Source organism: Anguilla anguilla, chromosome 4 (genome assembly GCF_013347855.1).
Source record: "Anguilla anguilla isolate fAngAng1 chromosome 4, fAngAng1.pri, whole genome shotgun sequence".
NCBI classification, from domain to species: Eukaryota; Metazoa; Chordata; class Actinopteri; order Anguilliformes; family Anguillidae; genus Anguilla; species Anguilla anguilla.
The window spans coordinates 934,104-961,550 of NC_049204.1; the positions used below are offsets into that span (position 1 = coordinate 934,104).

The 27,447-nt window shown below is 47.7% G+C and overlaps 1 protein-coding gene across 1 annotated transcript in view; it reads right to left on the minus strand.

The window, feature by feature from the left end:
* Positions 1-27,447, minus strand: part of LOC118225400 (inactive N-acetylated-alpha-linked acidic dipeptidase-like protein 2) — a 330,235-nt gene that overhangs the window by 70,170 nt on the left and 232,618 nt on the right. The window contains exons 9-11 of the mRNA XM_035413736.1: positions 25,044-25,136; positions 21,159-21,364; positions 19,174-19,302 (exon numbers count right to left, since the gene is read on the minus strand). Of these exons, the coding sequence (XP_035269627.1) occupies positions 19,174-19,302; positions 21,159-21,364; positions 25,044-25,136 (428 nt within the window). The remainder of the gene's footprint in view (positions 1-19,173; positions 19,303-21,158; positions 21,365-25,043; positions 25,137-27,447) is intronic.

Here is a 27,447-nt window from a genome sequence, read left to right on the forward strand (position 1 = left end):
ATTACGAGCACATTATCAGCCTAATTAGCTGTATTAACATGACATTCTTATCATTAAAGAGGGGAAAATTCTCTTCTGTTAATTTATCTGCCTCACTGTGCTGTAATATAACTGTACTGCCAGTACAATGACAATTACCCATCAAAGAAATAAACTTGAAACATTTTAACAAATCATTTGACAGCCATAACCTGTGCCATATCGTCACTGAGATTACCTTTCCCTGAAACGCTCCTTTTTGTGTAAGATTTTAAAAGCTTTTCACAACCAGTTTAGCCATATTAACGGTTTGAAAGTAAGATACCTCTAATTTAATTTCTGCTTTCATAAAAGCAACCAATCAAAGGCCGAAGCAGAGAAACATGGGTGTGGATTTGTTGGCTCGTTGTGCTGCTAATTCAGTTGTACAGAGCACACGGAGGGACACGTGACACTTTATACGAGCCTCTCTTCCCTGTAAGGGCGGGCTGATTTTCGCTGAACGCAGATCACTGCAGGACACGAGAGGCCCTGGTGTACTCCACACAGAGGAACTCCATCACTGCCCCCCTGACTGAACGAATCAGAACTAAAGAACTCATACACAACAGCAATAAGCAGAAGGCGCAGCCAAAAATGTTTAAAAAAAAATACAGACAGAAAAAGGCAGGATGGTGACAAAATATGGTCCTTTCTTTATGGGGAATAATGTGCCAATGAGCAGACTGTTTTAAACTGTTCCCCCTTTTGACCCACATATGTTTGTGTATTGTCTGTGAACTACAGTACCCACCAATACCCTTCCATATACTGCAGTGAGAGGCACAGTACACCTCCCGCTTGAACTACAGTACCCATCAACACCCTTCCATACACAGCAGTGAGAGGCACAGTACACCTTCCGCTTGAACTACAGTACCCAGCGACACTCTTCCATATACAGCAGTGAGAGGCACAGTACACCTTCCGCTTGAACTACAGTACCCAGCAACACCCTTCAAAATATCACAATTAGATGTACAGTGGACCCTCCTTGATTACTCTCTCTTAATAATGCCCCTGTATTCAGAAAACTTGTGGAGTTAGCTTCCATTTCCCAAACTGTGTCACTGCAATACTGTGGGAACAAGGTTTGCAATCTAACATGTGTAAACTCTGTTACAATGGCCTGGTCGGTAGTTCAGCTGAAAAAGATTTTTTTAAAAGTTGAAATGTCAAAAAGAATGTATCAGTGCCACATTAATAGTTTTACTGTAACACTAAGCAATGGAATTTGGGCAACCATTCTTCACTGCAGGGTTTGTGTTTGTGTGTGTATCTGTTTAAACAAAACCAATTTCAAATAAGTTAGGGAGAAAAGCCCAGCAGGAATAATCAATAAAAAATGTCAAATGAATTAAAAACATTGCAGACTGGAGGATGATGCCGGAGTTAGAACCTGCATTCTGTGCAGCTACAAAAAAAACAAGAGACTGAACTCACAAACCTGAGTAATATTCAAAATGGCTTCACTGCTTTGAGTGCTGAAAACTGGGGTTCCTGTCATTTTAAATATTTAGGCTGAGTTACACACTATAAAAATATACAGTATACTATAAAACAACAAAAGATTTACATTTACATCCATCAGGAAACAGTCATATATTGATAATCCCTGTTAATGGACACAGCTTCACAAGAGGAAGAAATATGTGCTGCCTGATGAATTAAACATTCTGACTCCATTACTCCCTCTTTCTGTGCCTCTCTATCTAAACTCACACGGATTTGCGCTGCAAGGAGAGCATATTTCTACATTTCCACTTACAATATCTCAAGTCAATTATGATTAGAGACCTTACACTATGAAACCATGCTGTTTAAACCACCTTTCCATTCAAAGTAATTAATTTTAATGGAAAATAATCTCAATTTATTCAGGCTATAATTGAATTTTCCTTTTTTTTGTTTAGGTGTTGAATTGCTTACCTTTACTCTCAATGCTAATTTACAGTTGAATATTCTGATGAATAAGTAAAAAAAAAAAATCAGTTTCAATGGGCATTGCCCCAGAAAGCACAATGACAATTATAAAACCTGCAAATATTGATTGCATTAAAAATACATGCAATCTAAATAAAAAGAAGTAAGATTAGAAAAACACACAAGAAAGGGGCTGAACTTGAAAATAGTGGGAAAGGAAATTAATTATGAATTATGAATTATGGATAAAATACTGTGCCTTTTCAGCCTCGTGCAGGAAATGGGAAAACAGATTTAGTTTTTTCTTGATTTTCTAGGCCTATGATGTTCGTCATGTCCTCTGCCAAGCGTCAGACCTGATGGAAAAACACTGCCGTCGCTAAAATAAACTTCAGCTTTTTAAAACCCTCTCTTCTCTGCACTCATCTGTTCTTCTGCAGTTCATGCGTAGGACAGTTCCCACATAGGGCAAAAGCACTCTTACACTATTTTCATACTAATAATAAAAGTGAAAAGTCTGAGAGTCTAACCGATAATGCCAAAGTACTTAAAAATCATATAAAATAAAAAATAGACGGAACCTTGTGTGTGCTAGCATCCAGGCCGGTGTCTAATGTGCCTCACAACAGCTGTAGACTTGGACAAGAGGGAGAAAACGACCCCCATGAAGCAGTGAGTTTGCGGTACGTTCAGCTCAACTCTGCTGCTCTCACAGGAAGGAGGCAACAGGACGGCTCAGATTAGCACCGGAACGACGTAGCGTCCGTCCTGCCCTACGTACGCAGCACACAGCTCTTCTGTGCAGCTCACTTCCTCTTCATCTCTCTCGCTCAGACACACAAACCACATCTACAGTGAGCTCCACAATGTTTGGGACAAAGACATTCTTTTTTTTTTTTTCTTTATTTCTTGATTCGGCTCTGTACTCAGTTGTACTCAATTGAACATTTGTACTCAAGCAATTCCCGAGTGCTTAAATGTGCAAATTCTCAGCTTTTATTAAAGGGATTTTTTTGTTTTACTTCCCATTTGATTCCAAGGCCTCATCGTGTGTCTAATTGTATGTATACATAAGGCATTAGAAGCCATTGCAAACAGCAGGAGTCATATTTAATGTATTTAAAATTGAATTCAATATTCATAAGCAGAAAATGGAGCAGTGAAATCCGAGCCAGGGAAGAGAGGGGCTGAGAGAGGGGCTGAGAGAGGGGCTGAGAGAGGGGCTGTGAGAGGGGCTGAGAGAGGGGCTGAGAGAGGGGCTGTGAGAGGGGCTGTGAGAGGGGCTGAGAGAGGGGCTGTGAGAGGGGCTGAGAGAGGGGCTGAGAGAGGGGCTGAGAGAGGGGCTGTGCCAGCACACAGCTACCTTCTCCCTCCAGGAGAATCAATATTTAATTTCTTTGTCTGCTATGATAACAAGATGGTGAAATCATGGCTTATATGTGCTTAAATAATTCTGCAGCCAATGGGTGAGAGAAAAAGAGGGAGAGAGAGAGAAGGTGGGAAGAGAGAAGGAGAGGGACTGGGAGGAGATAGAGAGGAAAAGAGTGGGGGAAGGAGAGAAAAGGGGGAGATGTGTGAGAGAGACAGAGAAAGAAAGAGAGAAAGACAGACAGAGACAATGCTCACTCTGTCTCTATAGAGCCTCAGTGCTCACTATCTCTATAGAGTCTCAGTGCTCACTCTGTCTCTATGGAGTCTCAGTGCTCACTCTGTCTCTATGGAGTCTCAGTGCTCACTCTGCCTCTATGGAGTCTCTGTGCTCACTCTGTCTCTATGGAGTCTCAGTGCTCACTATCTCTATAGAGTCTCAGTGCTCACTCTGTCTCTATGGAGTCTCAGTGCTCACTCTGTCTCTATGGAGTCTCAGTGCTCACTCTGTCTCTATGGAGTCTCAGTGCTCACTATCTCTATAGAGTCTCAGTGCTCACTCTGTCTCTATAGTCTCAGTGCTCACTTTGTCTCTATGGAGTCTCAGTGCTCACTCTGTCTCTATGGAGTCTCAGTTCGCTCACTGTGTCTATAGAGTCTCCGTGCTCACTGTCTCTATGGAGTCTCAGTGCTCACTCTGTCTCTATGGAGTCTCAGTGCTCACTCTGTCTCTATGGAGTCTCAGTGCTCACTCTGTCTCTATGGAGTCTCAGTGCTCACTCTGGCTCTAAGGAGTCTCAGTGCTCACTATGTCTTTAAGGAGCTTAGTGCTCACCCTGTCTCTATGGAGTCTCAGTGCGCTCACTGTGTCTATAGAGTCTCCGTGTTCACTGTCTCTATAGAGTCTCAGTGCTCACTCTGTCTCTATAGAGTCTCAGTGCGCTCACTGTCTCTATAGAGTCTCAGTGCTCTGTCTGTCTCTAAGGAGTCTTAGTACTCACTCTGCCTGTATGTCATCAGCTGTCAATCAAACATAGCAATGCTCTCCAGTACAGTAATGCACTGTGACATCACAGGTCTTCTGGGAGTAAACAATAAATGAATCCTTTGAAATAACTTCTCGTTCATACTATTTATGATTTATTATCAATAAAGAAATTAAAAATGTAATTTCACTAAACTGCACATGATTGATTAATTTATTATTATTTCTTAACAAAAATAAATAAAAAGAGCACACATCTATGGCTGAGATGGATATCAAATAACACCATTGCTTTACAGGATTGCAGATCACATTGTCTTCCCAGGTTTCAAATCAACGGAAATGTCAAAGTTGTGTATTGTTACAGCCACTCGTATGACCCCATTCACTTCGCACTGAGTAAAACAATAGGCTGCGTTAAATGGATCACCCAAAGAACTCCAGAATGACAGAATCAGAAAACATCCATTCATAATGTGGCCAAGATTGAAATGACATTACAGGTATATTTCATTCCAGGAAAGTGACCTTTAAAAATTACATCTGCAGCAGTCAGGCTGAAAAAGCATATATCACATTTTAAAAGACTGGAACATGGAGCAGGAGCAGGAGCAGGGAGGCAGGGAGGTAGGCAGGGAAGCAGGGAGGCAGGCGGGCAGGCAGGGAAGCAGGGAAGCAGGCAGGCAGAGAAGCAGGCAGGCAGGCAGACAGACAGACAGACAGGCAAGCAGGCAGGCAGGCAGGGGACCTGCTCTGCTGCGTAGGCGTGTGATTATGCGAGAGTGAAACACCGCGAGGAGGCCATGCAGTGGCGTAGGCGAGCCTTGCAAGCAGAGAGCGATCCTGGAGCGATCGGCTCCTTTAACAGCGAAGCGCTTCGCCTGACGCGGAGACCGCTCTCCCCGCCTGACCCCCTCTCCGGTCCCCGCTCCGGCCCCCTCTCCCCGCTCCGGCCCCCTCTCCCCACTCCGGCCCCCTCTCCCCGCTCCGGTCCCCTCTCCCCACTCCGGCCCCCTCTCCCCGCTCCGGCCCCCTCTCCCCACTCCGGCCCCCTCTCCCCGCTCCGGCCCCCTCTCCCCACTCCGGCCCCCTCTCCCCACTCCGGTCCCCGCTCCGGCCCCCTCTCCCCGCTCCGGTCCCCTCTCCCCACTCCGGTCCCCTCTCCCCGCTCCGGCCCCCTCTCCCCACTCCGGTCCCCGCTCCGGCCCCCTCTCCCCACTCCGGTCCCCTCTCCCCTCTCCGGTCCCCGCTCCGACCCCCTCTCCCCACTCCGGTCCCCTCTCCCCGCTCCGGCCCCCTCTCCCCACTCCGGCCCCCTCTCCCCGCTCCAGCCCCCTCTCCCCACTCCGGTCCCCTCTCCCCTCTCCGGCCCCCTCTCCCCGCTCCAGCCCCCTCTCCCCGCTTCGGCCCCCTCTCCTCGCTCCGGTCCCCTCTCCGGCCCCCTCTCCCCGCTCCGGTCCCCTCTCCCCGCCCGACGCAAGCCGCCTCACCACAGAGGCAAGCCGGTAACGATAAAGCTAAAATGAGACAGACCAAGTTCATATCACTCTCCAGAGCGCTCCCTTTGTGTCCAGAATGACAGGATCACAGAGAACTGTCTGGATCATTCTGGAACAGACATGGCTCTATTTGTGTAAATCAAGGTGAGTTTGTGTCTTTGGCTGAATGCTGCCTTTATTATATAAAAGCTATTTGGACTACAATTAAACAATGTATAAAGCACAGCGATGTGCAACTTAACGTGACCCAAAGACTTGCACGTTCTCTTTGTCTTACATTCTCTCATATTCTCTTTCTACCTTTCATTCTTGGTCTCCAACCCTCAAACACACATGCACACACGCATGCGCACACACACACACACACACAGTATTCTAAAATGGACAGTTCCCTTTTGTTGCTTAGTTACTAAGAAATATTAAACATCTTTACTGTGTGTTAATTCACACTGTGCTGAAGAAATTCATCACACAGTTCTTTCTCACGGTGGAATACATTTCAGGCGCTTTTGCCTTTTAAAAACAGTTAAAACTCACATCTGAACTACTGCAGTTACACAGCAGGGGAATGTGCTCATGTTGCTGGAACGTTCATCTTAATGAAAGCGCAACACGTGAAAAGTGAAAATGATTATAATTCTTCTCACATTTATGCCCACATTAATATTAACACTGAACTTTGAAGTGTGTATATAACGTCATTAACTATTTTACATCATTAATGAATGAAAATAAATGCACCTCACATCACAAAATTCACGTATGTGTACTGATCACAACTGCATCTATGGAAGTTGATTAAGAGATCCAAACGGGCTACAGGCCAAGTACAGAGAAACAGAAAACAATGGCTGCAAGAGGAGAGCTCAGAGACGGTGAAAGAGAGAGATTGTTAGAGAGGAGAGCTCGGTGTGTGTGAAAGAGGGAGATTGTTAGAGAGGAGAGCTCGGTGTGTGTGAAAGAGGGAGATTGTTAGAGAGGAGAGCTCAGAGACGGTGAGAGAGGGAGATGGTTAGAGAGGAGAGCTCGGTGTGTGTGAAAGAGGGAGATTGTTAGAGAGGAGAGCTCAGTGTGTGTGAAAGAGGGAGATGGTTAGAGAGGAGAGCTCAGTGACGGTGAAAGAGGGAGATTGTTAGAGAGGAGAGCTCAGAGACGGTGAGAGAGGGAGATTGTTAGAGAGGAGAGCTCGGTGTGTGTGAAAGAGGGAGATGGTTAGAGAGGAGAGCTCGGTGTGTGTGAAAGAGGGAGATTGTTAGAGAGGAGAGCTCGGTGTGTGTGAGAGAGGGAGATGGTTAGAGAGGAGAGCTCGGTGTGTGTGAAAGAGGGAGATTGTTAGAGAGGAGAGCTCGGTGTGTGTGAAAGAGGGAGATTGTTAGAGAGGAGAGCTCAGTGACGGTGAAAGAGGGAGATTGTTAGAGAGGAGAGCTCGGTGTGTGTGAAAGAGGGAGATTGTTAGAGAGGAGAGCTCAGAGACGGTGAAAGAGGGAGACTGTTAGAGAGGAGAGCTCAGTGTGTGTGAAAGAGGGAGATTGTTAGAGAGGAGAGCTCAGAGACGGTGAAAGAGGGAGACTGTTAGAGAGGAGAGCTCAGAGACGGTGAAAGAGGGAGATTGTTAGAGAGGAGAGCTCAGAGACGGTGAAAGAGGGAGATTGTTAGAGAGGAGAGCTCAGAGACGGTGAAAGAGGGAGATTGTTAGAGAGGAGAGCTCAGTGACGGTGTGAGAGGGAGATTGTTAGAGAGGAGAGCTCAGAGACGGTGAGAGAGGGAGACGGTTAGAGAGGAGAGCTCAGAGACGGTGTGAGAGGGAGATTGTTAGAGAGGAGAGCTCAGAGACGGTGAAAGAGGGAGATTGTTAGAGAGGAGAGCTCGGTGTGTGTGAAAGAGGGAGATTGTTAGAGAGGAGAGCTCGGTGTGTGTGAAAGCACGTGCCACACATTCACAACTTACGTAGCTGAAAAAGAATTTTCCCGGAAGTAATTAGTGCCTGTGCCCTGGTTCTGGTGAGAGAGCGCTCGGACAGAACTGACTGTTCAGTGAGCAGAAGCTCTATTAGTCATAGATCCTATGATATCCTATCATAGTTTTCTGTTAGCTTGAGAAAATAAAGCCTTTGAATATGTTTATTCTATCATCTTTGCTTTGTTTTTCTTTTTGCATCATCCAAAAATGCAGTTTGTGTTTTTGCTCCAATAAGCTTTAAACCTGCTTTTATTTTTAAATGAATGGGTCTTGAATTCCCACAAATTTGGAGATTGTCATAACTGCATTTTGTCTTTGACAGTTGCAGCTGTGAGCAATGTGAAAATGACAGTGAACACCAGCACTATGGGAAAAGCACAAATTAATTAGGGCCAGTAACAAGAGCATAATATTAATTTCAGAACAGGATGGTTCTATCTTCATGTCACTCAAGCAAGCCATTTAGTCTCTGTGATAGCACAGCCAGACCCCTCAGCCATTCTGCCTTTGTTACACACCACAATGGATATCTCACCACAGATTGTTAAAGCTTTTTTACTTCAAGCTCGATAAGCCTAATTTAAGGCTTCACCATTCGTGTTCCATGGAGAACGCAATTCAGGCTGTGATCCTGGCTGTGGGATAATTGCCCTAAAATAACGTTTTAGAAAATCAATCATCTCCTTGGAAAAATTGAATCTATAGCAACTGATCTCTATGGCAACACTCTGCATAAAAGCATTTAATAACCTAAGGGTGGCAATATAAAGTTTATTGTGAGTGAAGAATCGCTGCCATAATATATTTTGTCGATCACTCCACAGCTTCTCTTACGGAACCTTTGCAGATATTAGGCACTAGGTTGAGGAGATGTGATTCTGTTTTTTTAATAACATGTACTGGACCATGTAATCCTTCAGTCTGCCTCTTTAACCTGGGTTTCAGTGAAGCAGAAGTGGGTGTACATTGCCTATATATTGTACATGAGGCATGATCAAACCAATCATCTGTATCTAGTGAGCTGTCTGTTCAGTGCCTATGGTTCTCCAGGAGCTCAAAGCTGTAAGACCCGTTGACAGCACCACCTGCACAGGCGAACTGCAGGATCATGGACAGCACCTTACACACTGCCATCATAACTGCAGGACCATGGACAGCACCATACACACTGCCATCATAACTGCAGGACCATGGACAGCACCATACATACTGCCATTATAACTGCAGGACCATGGACAGCACCATACATACTGCCATCATAACTGCAGGACCATGGACAGCACCATACACACTGCCATCATAACTGCAGGACCATGGACAGCACCATACATACTGCCATCATAACTGCAGGACCATGGACAGCACCATACATACTGCCATCATAACTGCAGGACCATGGACAGCACCATGAATAGTGACAGGATAACTGTAGGACCATGGACAGCACCATATACACTGCCATCATAACTGCAGGACCATGGGCAGCACCATGAATAGTGACAGGATAACTGTAGGACCATGGACAGCACCATGCATAGTGACAGGATAACTGTAGGACCATGGACAGCACCATATACACTGCCATCATAACTGCAGGACCATGGACAGCACCATGCATAGTGACAGGATAACTGTAGGACCATGGACAGCACCATGCATAGTGGCAGGATAACTGTAGGACCATGGACAGCACCATGCACAGTGACAGGAAAACTGTAGGACCATGGACAGCACCATATACACTGCCATCATAACTGCAGGACCATGGGCAGCACCATGAATAGTGACAGGATAACTGTAGGACCATGGACAGCACCATGCATAGTGACAGGATAACTGTAGGACCATGGACAGCACCATGCATAGTGGCAGGATAACTGTAGGACCATGGACAGCACCATGCACAGTGACAGGAAAACTGTAGGACCATGGAGAGCACAAGATTCACAGACAGGAGTACTGCAGGACCATGGACAGCACCAACCCCACAAACCAGCATGAGAGCAGCTGTAGGGAACCATGCTAGCAGCTAATATGGGTTTCAATACACACCAAAATTTAAGACTTTTAGAGTGAAGAGTTTTATAATAATAATAATAATTACTATTACTATTATTATTATTATTATTATTGGATGTCTCTTTATTCTAATACAGATTTTTTCATTTATCACACATCCTTTATTTAACCAGGATTACCTGCAGAGATGCGTGATTTCAATATAAAAAACCCTTCCCTTTTGGGTCCAATATACTCAACATTAGTCTGGAGGTTACCAATTATCTGCTTCAGGGAAGGACTTGAGCAGGTAGAATCAATATCAATCCTGTCATTAATCATTAAACCAATTAGACAGTGGAGCGTTTCATTTCCACATGCTAATACAAACAGAAGCATGCATGTCTAGAAACCAGGTTGTGAAGCTCGTGGTCTAATGAGGACATGTGACAGTTACTTGGTCCGCCTGGTAATCGGTTAGCTGTGCTGTTTTTAAGGCGCTTCAAATATTCTTCATCCAGCAGTGAAACTTAGGATGCCTTGGGGATACCTGTGCTGCCTGTTATCTTTCATCTTTGTTTATTCTTCACATTTGTGTTTGTGCTTGCGAGAGAGGAAAGAGAAAATAAATATCAGAGAACTTCCAGACCAGACAATGAGTGATTAATGCCAGACAGCATAATGGAGAACTTCACACACAAATCACACCGCACACAGCAAAGAAGAGCGAAGTTTATGAAACGTCGCCATATTGACTGAAAAACCCCTCATGGACATTTATGTCTGAAATTTAAAACATGGCCTCAACCGCAGCTGCATAAATATCAGAAATTGTACTCTTGAACTTTGTGCCAAACCGGAGAATTCTGCGGTTGTTTCTGTAATGGTCTTCTGTCTGTGCTCCTGCTGTAGTCCTGTGTGTATATCACAACTCTCAAAAAAATCCCTTGTAGAAAATGTTTTTCTTATCTAAAAAAACGAAGATCCATTCTTATATGAAAAAGCGTCTGCAAAACATCTCCATCTTTATGGTGTGGGCCTGCAGTCGCGTTACATTTCCATCACGTTCTATTTGGCACACGCTTTTATCAGCGACGTGACGAGGGTGAGCAGCGCAGAACGCTTTGCAGAAACGAAACGGGAAGCAAATCGCGTCCTGCACTTCCTCTGACGCATACTCTTCAGGGAGCCGTCGAACGGACAGAGAACCGTCAGAGAACCATCAAAGAACCATCAGAGAACCATCAGAGAACCGCCAGAGAACAGTCAGAGAACCGCCAGAGAACAGTCAGAGAACCATCAAAGAACCGTCAGAGAACCATCAAAGAACCATCAGAGAACCGCCAGAGAACCGTCAGAGAACCATCAGAGAGACGCTGGTGCGTTCTGCATCCAGATGACACTGCATGACAGGAGTAAGTGGCTTCACACTGTAAACAAACCTGAGGCCTGGACCAGGAGCAGGAGAGAGGGCCTTTAATTTGTGCGGAAGCCACCCGGACACAGAGCACTCTATTAGGGCCGGTTTATTGATCGGGAACAAATTGATAGCCAACGACAGAGATAAAATAAGCTGAAGAGCGAAAAAGAACGTGTGCAGGATTTGTAAAGCCCGAATGCTTCTTCTCTTCTTTCTGCATGTCTCCTCATTGAGGACCTGTCATCCATGCCAATGGGGCCCAGAACCTGGCTAGCTTCAGTAAGAGAACCAGACTCCATTAAAGCACTCAGACAAACAAAAATCCCCACCTTTCCCCGCTATTGAGCAATCAGAAACTTTGAGATTAAAATATCACTAATCCGGAAACTTCTGGCCCTGTATTAAAAGACTAAGGGTTCATTGCCTGTAAATTGCTATTTGGAAGAAAAAAAAAAGCTCATCTGCTGTTCTGAAAAACTAAAATCCATTTTTAGTTCCCCTCAGGACGAAGCAAACGTGCTTAATATCAGTACAGCAGCAAAATCCATTCAGCTGAAAAGGACCTTGAGAAACAGTGATAGGCTTGGGCTCTCTCTGGAGGGGAGGAGCTTGGTGGAGCTGCCGTACGTTATTGATGCACATCGATGTTGGCCGCGTGGAGGTGCAGCAGCGGGGGACGCAGTGCGAGGAATGGGCTGTTTCTCACAGGGGTGTGCACACAAAGAACACTCCACACAAAAACTACTCTACACAAAGAACACTCCACACAAAAACTACTCTACACAAAGAACACTCCACACTGAAAACTCCACACAAAGAACACTCCACACCGAAAACTCTACACAAAGAACACTCCACACTGAAAACTCTACACAAAGAACACTCCACACCGAAAACTCTACACAAAGAACACTCCACACAAAATTTACTCTACACAAAGAACACTCCACACCGAAAATTCTACACAAAGGACACTCCACACAAAAACTACTCTACACAAAGAACACTCCACACCGAAAATTCTACACAAAGGACACTCCACACCAAAAACCCTACACAAAGAACACCACACAAACATTACTCTACACACAAAGAACATTCCATACAGAAAACTCTACACAAAGAACACTCCACACCGAAAACTCTACACAAAGAACACCACACAAACATTACTCTACACACAAAGAACATTCCATACAGAAAACTCTACACAAAGAACACTCCACACCGAAAACTCTACACAAAGAACAGTCCCCACAAAACACTCCACACAGAAAACTCCCCACACAGAAAACTCTCCACACAAAAAAAAACACTCTACACAAAAAAAAACACTTGTCTGTTGACTGTTAAATTCAGCTGTTGGTAGTTTTACTCACAGACATTCGTTACTTTGGCAGGTTGAGTAATCGCCAAAATAAAAAACATTTTTGTTACACTAAGGCACTTTGCTGGCATAAGTCACTTTCAGGGGTAAGACCACAACAGTCACAATCTGTTCTGAATCTACCCTTGAGCCATAACACATGTTCAACATTTCCATGCCAAAACACCCTCGAGCGCTCACATGTAATGCCACAATGTGTCATACACACAACATGTGTCTTCAAGAGCTGATTATAACCAACAATACGCTGATTATAACCAACAACATTTTAATCTCCATACGGTCAGAGACACTATGGAGATTAAAAAATACATGGGAAGGCACAGCTACAGTATATCCACACTGATGGGATAACTGCAGGACCATGGACAGCTCCCACCCCACACAGGCATGGTGGCAGCTATAGGTGTTCCGTAAGTAACTGGGCAAACGTATCACACGCCCAGGGCACAAAGGACGTGCTCCTGGGCTGGGGGGGGGCCTTGCCGGGCAGTGAGTCACTGTGCAGCTGGAGAGATGGACATTCCACTCTCCCCCTTTCATCTCCCGGACCTGGGAGTCCGGAATTCTCTCACAAATAACAGAACTATGCACCACCAGGCACTTCCAAAAAACAGCTCATAATTACATAAGCTTCTGCATGCTTTTTTGAGGAAATAACAGTGAAGTATGTAATCTGCAGAATGGGAGATATTCTGACTGCCAGCGCCTTATCATAGACTTTGACTGACAGCGTCATTATTTAGGTAGAATAAAGAGTGGGGGCGTCTGGCAGTGGTGGGGGAATCAACTGTCTCCTCACTCACCCCCCCCCCCCCCCAAATCTGCTGCCTGCACCAAATGGGCCCAAAGCAAAAATAATATTTAATTCAAGGGGAATCTGTGTCTCTCCAAACCCTGAAAATACGTTTTGGTAGTGTCAACGTTTTGGATTTTCTGTTGACAGGATTTTGGGAAGCACAACTGAAGATTTATTAAGAAGCTGGGATAGGGTCATTACAGCTGATGAGCACTCATCAGGGCAGGTATTCTGCTTAAAACTCCAATCAGTACAGTAATCAATACAGGTGCGCACATATCAGGCACAGGTGTGTGTGTATCAGGGCACAGGTGTATGATTTATGAACCATTTCCAATCCAAATATCAACAGTTTAACTCTGATTTGTTTATGTATCATCTCACTGTTTTAAATTCCAAATTAGGTTTTTTTGAGAGCAGTATGTTTCATGGTTTTTTTAAGGGATTCACAGAAATTCACAATATGATCACGCTGCCAACTTGTATACAGGGCAGAGACAGAGAAAATCTATATTTGTGCTTTTCTGCATTGCATCCATGTTAAATACACTTCCAAAAGATACAGGGCCAGACCATTTCACCATAAAATATACATACATCAGTAAATGCATGTATATTTTAGGAGACATTTATGTCTTGTACATAATTTATACGTAATCTTTCATCCAGTGTCATCAAAATTATTTATAACATTGTGCAGAATTCCCAGAATTCAAGCTAGACAAACATGGACCTTATATTCTGCTCAAAGTAGTTCTAATAGATCGATCTCAGTGGGCTGCCATAATAACAGCAGCTGTCTCAGCAGGAATGACTGAGGCGTGGTTGCAACTCACTACAGGTAATAATGTACAGCAAATGAATTAAGGAGATGTAGGCCTTAAGGTGGATTAGCTTGGCTTAATAGGGGTTTAACTTGCCTTATCTCAGATGAACACTCACCACTCAGAAACCACCAGAAGTACCTGTAGTTGAAAGAGGGATGTTTGTGTAACCTGGAGTCCAGAGACCATATATGATCACCATTAAGCCAGCATACACACCACATTAGTGAGTCTTTGTCTTTCTCATGTTAGTGAGTCTCCCATGAGGACGCACTGCCACTGACTTGCATGACTGAGCTTCATTCACTGACTGACTGACTGACTCACTCACTCACTCACTGACTCACTCACTCACTCACATCGCTCAATTAATTAATTATTTAATTCATTCATTCACGTGTTTGATTGGCCAGAGAAGTCCCTACCTGTCCCCACCTGTACAGGGAAGTCTCTCATGGAATCACCACCGGCCAATCAGAGATCAGGAGGAGGTTTCCATGGAGCATATATAGGTTAAAAAAAACATTTTAATTCTTCTGGAGGAGAGAAAAGTCCACATCTCTTTCGTCCAGCTCAGCAGAAGCCTCTGCTCAGCGCAAAGCATAGCGCTAGCAGGACATGCTAACTGCCAGCCCTGCGTCAGCGCTTTACGATACAGACGGGACAGGGAGCGTTAACGAGGCATCGCTCACCTCCAACAAGCACACGCACAATAACATAATATCCCAATGAATAATAAAGTGGATATCAAATATTTTTCAATGAGGAATCTGACGCGATGCCCCTCAGTTTAAAACAGAATGAATCACTTGTGTTGCCACAACGCCCAATTAAACAATGAAAAGTCCCTCAATTTATTTGGCGTTCTCTGTGCCGCGGTCCCAGAAGAAGAATCCCTTTTATTATAATTGGTTCCAGAGCACCCATTCCGAAGGCGTGGACACGGGGCGCAGCAGTTCTGAGGACGTCTGCAGCTCCAGATAAGTGGGAAATATTACCTGCGTCTCGCAGACGTGATTTATTACGCACTCAGAACGCCTCCAAGTGCCGGGGCTGCAGAGCCCGGCTACCTGCGGGATGAGGAGCGATCCTGAGGCAGGCTGCTCGCTGAGCCAATACGGGCCTGGGGGGCGGGGATACGGGCCTGGGGGGCGGAGAAACAGGCCTGGGGGGTGGAGAAACAGGCCTGGGGGGTGGAGAAACAGGCCTGGGGGGGGTGGAGAAACAGGCCTGGGGGGGAGAAACAGGCCTGGGGGGGTGGAGAAACAAGCACACGGGGTCTCACCATCACATCTATGGATAATTACATGCTGGGGGTGGGGCAGAGGGATGGTACACCTCTCATTAAAGAGAGAGGGGAAACCCACTGGCTGCTTAGAGAGATGCACAGCACAGACACACCTGACATAAGCACAGAGCCAAGAGGGACAGCAGATTTCACCAGACGTGCTAAATTGCTCACACAGGGACCACTGGAGTCATCTTGAATCGCAGGCAGGTGATCAGCAAGACACTGTTTATCTTATTAACACTGTGTAATACAACAGTCCTGTGCATTCACGCTTTTCTCATGTTCCTGTGTGGGGACGGTGTAAAAATACATAAACTAAATGAAAAAGAAAAAAAAAAAGCTCAATTCTGAGATCTGTATTTGTAAAAAGGGTAATTACCTGTCACCTCACATTTTCCTCCCACTGGAACCTTAATGTTTGTTTTTCTCACGTCCAAAGCCACCGCAAAATGCCATTCTTTTCCTTTTTTTCCTTTTCTGAGTTTGAAATTGAGTGATTATCGTTTAAAGAAAACTGCATGCCTGTGCAATAGTGTCACACAGCGCTTTTCTGCTCGAACGTGACTGGTGTGGTTTTGCTGTGTTTTACACGGTTTGCTTCAGGGCAAACTTTTATTACACAAGTAAATTGGACATTTAAAAAGAGCCTAATTTGTACTACTGCAGCCACTTAGAGGCGTGATACAGAAAACAATGTTAGACTGTCAGAGCAACACACTGTGCTCCCAATTACAAGCAAACAGAACTTACATTACACCCCCCCCCCTCCCCCACCTCCCTCCCTCCGCCTGGCCTGCTAGTCCCAGCTCCTGAATATTCTAGAGCAATTAGCTTCAGTCAGCCACACAGAGATCTGGCATCTTTGATTGGTTTGGAGTTCATTCAATTATCATGCTAATAAGAGCGGCTACTGTCTTATGCCATTACCAGCCCTGATAGGCACAGTCCTATTACCATAAGTCATTAGACATTTTCATTGGGGGGGGGGGGGGGGGGCTGGGGGCATAACTGGGACAAATTAAAAAAGGTAAAGGGGGGATTAGGAAGCACTTGATACCGAGCAGCCTGTGACTCATGGAAGAACAGACCAGCACGTCTCCTCGCTGTATTTCCAGTGCTGGCCGTGGAGTTCAACACCTGTGGCCATGCGCATGCAGGAGAGGACCCATTACAGATAAACTATTCAGCGACCCACAGCAATCTACAGACACTTTCACTGCAGCTCAAGGCTAACGAGAGCAAAGAGCGAGCACAAACTATTTACAGCAGGTAAATATCACAACTCTACAGGTAAATATCACACAACTCTGCAGGTAAATATCACACAAATCTGCAGGTAAATATCACATAAATCTGCAGGTAAATATCACACAACTCTACAGGTAAATATCACACAAATCTGCAGGTAAATATCACACAAATCTGCAGGTAAATATCACACAACTCTACAGGTAAATATCACATAAATCTGCAGGTAAATATCACACAACTCTACAGGTAAATATCACACAAATCTGCAGGTAAATATTACACAACTCTGCAGGTAAATATAACAGACCTCTACAGGTAAATATTACACAACTCTACAGGTAAATATCACACAACTCTACAGGTAAATATCACACAAATCTACAGGTAAATATCACACAACTCTACAGGTAAATATCACACACCTCTGCAGGTAAATATCACACAACTCTGCAGGTAAATATCACACAACTCTACAGGTAAATATCACACACCTCTGCAGGTAAATATCATACTACTCTGCAGGTAAATATCACACAACTCTACAGGTAAATATCATACTACTCTGCAGGTAAATGTCACATGTCTCTACAGATAATCAGCTCTTTTCTTTTCAGGTGGGGGCCTGTTGTCTGAGGAGCTGTCCAGCAGCACAGAGGAGTAACAGTCTCTTTCAGCGCTGCAGACGCGCCGCTCAACTCGAGCCGGTTAATGAAGACTTGTCAGCGCGGACAGAAGTGTGCGGTGAGGGAGAATGGCGGAGCGTCAGCTGCTTAACTCCTGCATTGTTATTCTCCCGCCTCACATCAGCAGAGAGAGAGATTAATCACTGCAGCCAGACGCCTCCGCTCTGCTCACACGAACCCGGTCTGCGTTCAGCCATCCCCACGCCTGTGACTGAACACCGTGCCTTACAGGGACGGGGGGGAACCTGAGCACCTTCAGCACCTTCACCCTCTGTCACGCCTGTGACTGAACACTGTGCCTTACAGGGACGGGGGGAACCTGAGCACCTTCACCCTCAGCCACGCCTGTGCCTTACAGGGACGGGGGGGAACCTGAGCACCTTCACCCTCAGTCACGCCTGTGACTGAACACCGTGCCTTACAGGGACGGGGGGAACCTGAGCACCTTCAGCACCTTCACCCTCAGCCACGCCTGTGACTGAACACCGTGCCTTACAGGGACGGGGGGAACCTGAGCACCTTCAGCACCTTCACCCTCAGCCACGCCTGTGACTGAACACCGTGCCTTACAGGGACGGGGGGGAACCTGAGCACCTTCACCCTCTGTCACGCCTGTGACTGAACACCGTGCCTTACAGGGACGGGGGGGAACCTGAGCACCTTCACCCTCAGTCACGCCTGTGACTGAACACCGTGCCTTACAGGGACGGGGGGGAACCTGAGCACCTTCAGCACCTTCACCCTCAGTCACGCCTGTGACTGAACACCGTGCCTTACAGGGACGGGGGGAACCTGAGCACCTTCAGCACCTTCAGAAGCCCTCTGTCACGCCTGTGACTGAACACCGTGCCTTACAGGGATGGCAACGGGAGGAGACCGAGGGAGATTAACACTCATGACCATTTCCGATTCGACTCAAAACATGCCAAAAACATCTGTCTGCACGATTTTAAAACATCATTAATTAATTAACTCATTTATTAATTAGTTTGATGACGCCGGGCTTCAAAACTCTGGGGACAAATGTTTTCATGAATGAACAAAAACAGGAAAAATAGATGAAACCCTTTGAGGGACACCCCTGTAGAATGGGAATCCGGCTGCAGTTCAGGTAAAACGCTTTGAGGGACACCCCTGTAGAACGGGAATCCGGCTGCAGCTCAGGCTCACGGAAGCAACAGAGGCCGAGACCCGTTTTATTACTACAAAATGTCACAGGTGGACTGGCATTCAGGCTAATTAAGCGGCTTATTGCTTTGGAGGAAATAATGAAGCTTCCTGTCATCTGCGTTGGGGTCCCCTGACCCGCGCAGCCGGTCGGAACGCCGGGGCTCCTGAGGGCTCCCAGGTACGCGACACGCTGACAGCATTTAAGCAGGTTAACCTTTCCAGCACTGCACCCCTACAAAGCTCAATTACACAGGCAGGGCAGCATGGGGGGGGCACACACACCCGAGCCATTCAGCAGCAGGACCAAGGCCGAGTCTACCCAGAAAGTGCCGGAAGGTCAGTTTCTAACTCGACTTTATTTACAGTGAAGATTATAAAAGGTGGGGAAGGACTCCTGGGGAAGGACTCCTGCTGCTTCCCCCACAGGCCTGAGGCCCCTGGGCTTCTGATCCAGCTTCCCCTGTACTCTAGATATGAGGCCTCCCCACCACCCCCAGTGTCTGCTGGGTAACAGCGAGCTTTACATTCACACACAGGAACAGGAAGGCAGACAGGAAGCAGGAAGTACTGCCGTGCGAGGAAAGGAGGGGGGGGTTACCTTGTGGATGTCGGAGGCCAGCTGCAGCAGGGAGGGGGAGGCGGTGGGGCGCAGGGGTCCCCTGCCTCGGACGGGACGGTGCAGACTGACGTAGGCCACGGCCTTGCTCTGCAGCACCACCCCGTTCTCCTGTACCAGACAGAGAGAGCACGAGCGTTAGCACCACCCAACACCACCCCATTCTCCTGTACCAGACAGAGAGAGCATGAGCGTTAGCACCACCCAACACCACCCCGTTCTCCTGTACCAGACAGAGAGAGCATGAGCGTTAGCACCACCCAACACCACCCCATTACCCTGTACCAGACAGAGCGAGCACGAGCGTTAGCACCACCCAACACCACCCCATTCTCCTGTACCAGACAGAGAGAGCATGAGCGTTAGCACCACCCAACACCACCCCGTTCTCCTGTACCAGACAGAGAGAGCATGAGCGTTAGCACCACCCAACACCACCCCATTACCCTGTACCAGACAGAGCGAGCACGAGCGTTAGCACCACCCAACACCACCCCATTCTCCTGTACCAGACAGAGAGAGCATGAGCACCACCCAACACCACCCCATTCTCCTGTACCAGACAGAGAGAGCATGAGCACCACCCAACACCACCCCATTCTCCTGTACCAGACAGAGCGAGCATGAGCGTTAGCACCACCCAACACCACCCCATTCTCCTGTACCAGACAGAGAGAGCATGAGCGTTAGCACCACCCAACACCACCCCATTCTCCTGTACCAGACAGAGAGAGCATGAGCGTTAGCACCACCCAACACCACCCCATTCTCCTGTACCAGACAGAGCGAGCATGAGCACCACCCAACACCACCCCATTCTCCTGTACCAGACAGAGCGAGCATGAGCACCACCCAACACCACCCCGTTCTCCTGTACCAGACAGAGCGAGCACGAGCGTTAGCACCACCCAACACCACCCCGTTCTCCTGCACCAGACAGAGAGAGCATGAGCGTTACCACCACCCAACACCACCCCATTCTCCTGCACCAGACAGAGAGAGCATGAGCGTTAGCACCACCCAACACCACCCCATTCTCCTGCACCAGACAGAGCGAGCATGAGCGTTACCACCACCCAACACCACCCCATTCTCCTGCACCAGACAGAGAGAGCACGAGCGTTACCACCACCCAACACCACCCCATTCTCCTGTACCAGACAGAGCGAGCACGAGCGTTAGCACCACCCAACACCACCCCGTTCTCCTGTACCAGACAGAGCGAGCACGACCCAACACCACCCCATTCTCCTGTACCAGACAGAGAGAGCACGAGCGTTAGCATGACCCAACACCACACATGAGCATCAGCACACACAGACCCAACACCACACACACGTGTTAGCATTCAGAAACCAACCAAACACCTCACACAAGCATTGGTGTAAAGAATATGTAACAGTCACATTGTCACAAGAATCAATGTGTGTGTGTGTGTGTGTGTCTGAACTTTCTTAAGATCTGTTGCAAAAAAATTCAAGGACAACTGAACAGCGATCGAGGAAAAAGCTGCAAAAAAAGGTTGTGAAGTTCAGCCAGTAATTAAACTGAATTTAATCTCCTCAAATTTCATTATTTATGTTAATGCTTTTGATTGCTTTTTTAAGAGCAGCCACCGCAGTCCGCCATTTTCATTAAGAATGAAGGGAAACCTCCGTCACCCATCCACCCCCTGTCATTAAACATCCGCTCTTGGAGTCGGGAAACAAGGAGAAGCATGTTTTAGCTTTTCGTGAATTATGGCTCGACTCTCCATCCCACCCCCCCTCCCCCGCAGGGCGATCAGCAACAGTTTTCTCCTCCAATGGCAAGCAGAAGTATAAAAACATAAAAAGTGGGAGAACAAGATCAACCTCTCTTGAACCCCATTATGCCGGTGTGGTAGCCGCTGGTATGTGTGTGTGTGGGGGGCAATTCTGGGTACAGACAGGGGCGAAAACACAGAGGAAGTGGAACGGAGAATTTACCTCCCCCCACTCGAAGGAGCCGATTTGGCCGAAAGCGGACCCCCCCCAGGAGCAGAATGCAGTGGTACGGTCCGGCTGCCAGCCTTGCCGGGCGTGGGCGGTGAGGGAGGCGATGATCTGGGTCATAACGGCGATGCCACCGCTCCACTCCAACGCCGTCGCCGAGCGCCAGCCGTCATGGCGACCGCCCACCAGCACGTACCGATCTGCACGCGGACAGGGGGAGAGAAATCACACACTCAGGAGAAATCACACTCTCAGGAGAAATCACACTCTCAGGAGAAATCACACTCTCAGGAGAAATCACACACTCAGGAGAAATCACACTCTCAGGAGAAATTACACTCTCAGGAGAAATCACACTCTCAGGAAAAGTCACACACTCAGGAAAACTCACACTCTCAGGAGAAATCACACTCTCAGGAGAAGTCACACTCTCAGGAAAAGTCACACACTCAGGAAAACTCACACTCTCAGGAGAAATCACACTCTCAGGAGCAGAAATACAACACACAGAAACACAGAAACTAAAGCATCGCATTGGCCAGACAGCCCCTGGCATTCCCCACCCACCTGCCAAGACAGGTGAGTTCAGCAGAGATTCCCACATGCTGAGATTCATCACCACTGCCCAGTACTGTCACCCAATACTGCCCCCTGTCTGTGGGGGTAGACCGGCTCACTTTGCCTACAGGCACACTATGACACGGCTGAATGTTTATATACGTGTCTATACTGAAAAAGCTCCAATCCTGTCTGTATGCCTACGATATTCAGCAAAAAAACAGCAGCTATTTCTTTAGCTCACAAAGTTCTATCTTACATTACCAGAGGCCCATGGTAAGATGAAGAATTGCTCCTTGAATTTGGAATGAAACAAATGAAACTACTGAAGTTTATCCCACTGAATGAGTTTAGAGCATCAATGAAACACAGTGGCACAGGGGGAGTGTCACTCTTTTAACCTTTAGATAATCATCCCATACAACCTGAACATTAAATTTTATGTGCACTTTTCAAAATATAAGAGTTTAAAAGATTGTACCTTTTTTTGTCTGAACCTAAATGTGCCAGATTTTAAATCAGTGAGACTCAACAATAAAATAAAAGATTACTTTCATTTCAGTTCAAGCAGAAATGCTGGCTTTTTACTGGCTTTTACCAGCAGGGTCTCCCCCGGAGGGGCACCTTGCAAACCCGGAGCATTAAGTGGTCGCATACAGAGGGCATTAGGCTACACGAGTCCCGAACTCATCGCTATTGAACAGCAGCTGTGTATAAATCTCCCACACAGCAGAGAAATAGCAGGGCCAGAGAATGGAATGGATGTGTTCAAACAGCAGATACTAAAGCTAAAGCGAGGACCCTGGCTGGGACTGAAGCTCGCAACCTCTGAGTTACAAATCCAGTGGCCCAAATGTGATACTGCACTCCTGCACTCCTGGGTGGAAATACCTGGGGACACAGCAAGAGGGGAAAATAACACGTCTGGTCATGTGCTGCCTGTGCAGGTAAGAGGGGGCGGGACTGGAAGGAGAAGCAGCTACCTGTGCAGGTAAGAGGGGAGGGGACTGGAAAGTGAAGCAGCTACCTGTGCAGGTAAGAGGGGAGGGGACTGGAAGGAGAAGCAGCTACCTGTGCAGGTAAGATGGGAGGAGACTGGAAGGAGAAGCAGCTACCTGTGCAGGTAAGATGGGGCGGGACTGGAAGGTGAAGCAGCTGCCTGTGCAGGTAAGATGGGAGGAGACTGGAAGGAGAAGCAGCTACCTGTGCAGGTAAGATGGGGCGGGACTGGAAGGAGAAGCAGCTGCCTGTGCAGGTAAGATGGGGCGGGACTGGAAGGAGAAGCAGCTACCTGTGCAGGTAAGATGGGGCGGGACTGGAAGGAGAAGCAGCTGCCTGTGCAGGTAAGAGGGGGCGGGACTGGAAGGAGAAGCAGCTACCTGTGCAGGTAAGAGGGGGCGGGACTGGAAGGAGAAGCAGCTACCTGTGCAGGTAAGATGGGGCGGGGACTGGAAGGAGAAGCAGCTACCTGTGCAGGTAAGAGGGGGCGGGACTGGAAGGAGAAGCAGCTGCCTGTGCAGGTAAGATGGGAGGAGACTGGAAGGAGAAGCAGCTGCCTGTGCAGGTAAGAGGGGGTGGGACTGGAAAGTGAAGCAGCTGCCTGTGCAGGTAAGAGGGGACGGGACTGGAAGGAGAAGCGGCTGCCTGTGCAGGTAAGAGGGGGCGGGACTGGAAGGAGAAGCAGTGGGGAGTGGATTTCAGACACCAGCAAAAACTTTCCTCTTATTAGATTTGTGGTTCATGTTATATTCTTTAGTGGCCAATTACGGTGAACTAATATCAGACAATAAATCTGAGCTGCAATTCTGAGAGTGTTAAGGCATGCAGTCGTCTCAGGGACCAAACATCGGGAGAAAGATTAAAGACTTCCATCGTGTTCAGGTCTATGATTAAATCATCTTAAAGGAGTGAAGCTGGACTGTAATTAAAACCCCATTTTATCCGTTAAGTGATCCCCCTTAATTCTGGGTGGCAGGGAGCCGTTTGTCATGAGCCTGACAGACTGTTTCACCATCCAGACATTTTGTTTAACATTGTATGAATTTCCCATCCACATTTACCACGAATAACCACCCACATCTGCACTTCAAAACAAGTGTTTGTAATCATGAATAGCCATAAAAAAATCCCAAGGATGCTCTCTCTGTAGCTGAAAGAGACCCGGCTGTACTCTGTTTTAGCCCTCTAACCGATGGTATGGGCTGCCTCCCGTTCAGCATCCAGGCTAGCCGGGCACTGCATTGGGATTAAGGGCTAGCCTGGGTCGTGCCCTGGGGGGGTGAACCCTGTGGTATGAGGAAGGCCAATTATGCGTAGATGATGTCATTGTGATGTCATTACCTTACTGAACCCGTGTTTAGCAGTTGTCTACGACCATGAAACGCACTTTTTTTTGTACGTCGCTTTGGATAAAAGCGTCTGCCAAATGAATGTAATGTAATGTAATGTCATTAAACCTGCCGGAGGACCAGTTCAGTCCAGTCCAGTCCAGGACAATCCGGTACGTGTTTTTCTTTTCACCGTACCCAGGTTGGATTGACAGGGTTAATTAATTTAATTCTCTGCCTTTACTGTCTCTTGCAGGTTAATCAGAAATTTTGCCAGAATTGTGCCGTTAAGCGTTGTGTTTGCATTAGAAAAAAAGACAAGAAAAGCTGTTATTCAAAAAAAAAAATTGTATTAATGTAACATGTGCACTTAAACCAGGCTGAGGTATGTGTCTTGTTTAAGCCTAATCAGTGGATACATTTGCTATTATTAGCTAGAAAAGTCAACAAAACGGTTATTTTAAAAGGTTGAAGGCAAATTTGCATTACTAATATACTTAAGGGGTACAAATGGATGTAAATCTGTTTAATGCTGTTTCCTTACAGCGCAAATCCCCACAAAGATCCTTCACAATAACAGCCGACAGTCGGCAAGCCATTTCAATTCCTCATTAGTTTTAATTAACAGCTCGATCAAACATGATTTATTAATTAAGGTTTCTATTTGAGGGATATCCAGAACACAGACAGAACTGGGCCACCGAGCTCAGGGTTTTATTTGGTTTATTGTATTTGTTCGTTTTTGCCACAAGTGTTACGAGCGTGTCGGTGTGTGTTATTCCAGAATCGGAGACGATAGTGGGTGCAGGCTTTTGTTTTAGCCCAGTGCTATGCGACATCTGATTCAATCACTTAACCAATCAAGGCCTTCAATCCAGACCCTAATAAGTAGAATCAGGTGTTAAAACAGAAACAGTACCTGCGCTGGGCCTTCCGGGATAGGCCAGGACACCACTGGCATACGCACCACGAGGCCCTGTGACCAATCGCTCACCTGGATTGGTTGCTCCTTTCAGGTAGCCAATCACATTGTAGACTGTTCTGTATGCGGCTTGGGTTCCAATGGAGAGAACAATGGTCTTTCTCTCTGTAAAACAAATAGGAAAATGCACACACACACACATACACGCACACACGCACACACACACACGCACGCACGCACGCACGCACGCACGCACGCACACACAGACAGAGACACACACACACACACACAGACAGACAGACAGACAGACAGACAGATGCACACACACACACACACACACAGACAGACACACAGACAGACACACACACACACACACACACACACACACACACACGCGCGCGCACACACGCACACAGACACACACACACACACACACACACACACACACGCACACACACACAGTATTGGAGCATTAAACCCTGTAGAGGACAGGAACACATAAATATCCACCGCACACACCAAGGACACTTACAGCTGAAAGAAAGCATCACTTTTCTGATATTCCCGCGGAATCCATGAATTGATGTGTGGAGGAGACAAGCTGCTGATATATAGATATACAGATTAAACGAGCAGCAGCGTGCTTCTCCCCTACATGCCTAAGTACACAGGAGCCGCACTCCTCTCATATTTCATAACAGATTTGTCTGCGGTTCCCACGCTCACGTCCAATCACAGCGGGCCTGCCTGAGTGACCTGACGCGTCCTCACCCCCTCCAGCGACAGCCCCCCCCACATTACGGCTGTTAGCTTAAACGGAAACGCATTTGGAGGAAAGGACAACAAACACTCGCCAAGCCAATCAAAATCCACTTCAGGCAAATCTGTGAGAACGTGGCGTTTGGGGCCGGGTCAGAGGTCACTCAGGCGCTGTGCAGATAAGGGACAGCGCTGCACACGGGCGCTCTACTGCACGCGCTCCGAACGCTCCCGTTCATCGCCTTCGCACAGACGTCCTCGCGCGTCCCTCCCTCCCCCCCCCGGGGCCGCGGGTCCTCCATCTTTATTAATGTCTCCAGCGCTCAATCACGCACTCGCTCCGCTACAGGAAACGGAGTCCGACTCTTCAGGGGCGATCCGGAACATTCCGCCCGCTCGACGCAGAGCAGAACGGATGCCTGTCACGAGGGGGGGGGGGGGGGGGGGGGGTAACGTGTCCATCATTAAAAGGGATGGGGCAGGTAATTAAAGTGCCCTCAAATGGGCAAGTGCGTTAGGGAGCGAGAGACAAGTTCAATCCCTCTTCAAATGTGGTGAATCAGCATGGCCTGGCTAATATAAAACAGTACAGTGATGAAGTAGAGGACGTGGGGGGGGGTGGGGGGGGGGCTCTGGAGACCAGGTTGGGAGGGGGGGCTCTGGAAGCTCTCTCCTCTGCAGGTAAAGGATGAGCCTGGATGGGCTGGTCTTCATGTTCAGTATTCCTGCGTTCGGATGATCAGCAGCTTGTGCAGTGTTTCAGTGATCTCCTGCTCTGAGCAGTGCAGTGGGGGTGGGGGGGGGGCAGCGTGAGAGGGGGGGTTCAGCCAGGTGCAGGACACAGTTCGTTTCTCCTTCAGGTTTTTTCGCTCAATTGAAATATCCAGCCCCACAATGCTCCGTGATTCCGTCATCCATCCACTGACGTGAGTCGCTGTTCCCCAAACCGGCTCCTTCTGGAAAAGAGGGGTCTTTATCCAGGCAGGGAGATCACCTGGGATTACCACAGGCTGGCCTCATCACCCCCCCCTCAAGCATAACACCTGAGGAGGTAAAACTCCCCCCCTTCTCTCTCTCTCTCTATCTCTCCCTCTCCCTCTACTTATTTCTGTCTGTCCATCTCTGTCTTTATCCCTCTCTCTATCTCTTTCTCTTTCTCTGTCTCTATATGAGGCTCCCTCCCTCCTCGTTGTCCCTCATCGATCGCCGCTCTGCAGAGCCGGGGCCTCTGAAGGGATCGTGCGGACGCTGGCGCTTCAGCCCCAGAGCTCAGTCCCGCGCGGTCGCCATGGAAGCAGGAAACGCACTGATCAAAACACAGGGATTAACACTTCAAACACGCGTTCAGCGCGCGCTCTGCGCCCGACGCACCCCCCCCTGCGCCCGACACCCCCCCTGCGCCCAACACCCCCCCCTGCGCCCGACACCCCCCCCCCCTGCGCCCGACACCCCCCCCCCCCCCCGCTCTCAGATTAAAAGCGCAGACATAAGGGGACCGTCTAAAAATAGCCCCCTCCAGAGGCCATGGCCAGGCCCGACTGCCACTGAGGACAGAGGGCGAGCTGGTGGGGGGAATATTAATGCTATCGATAACATACCGGCAGAGAGAAGTCCCGTCAGAGTCCGATCTCTGGCCCGGCACAGTATCACCCCCCTCCCCCCTTTCCCCCCCCTCCCCCTCCCCGCCCAGCTAAAACGGAACCCACCACCCTGTCCA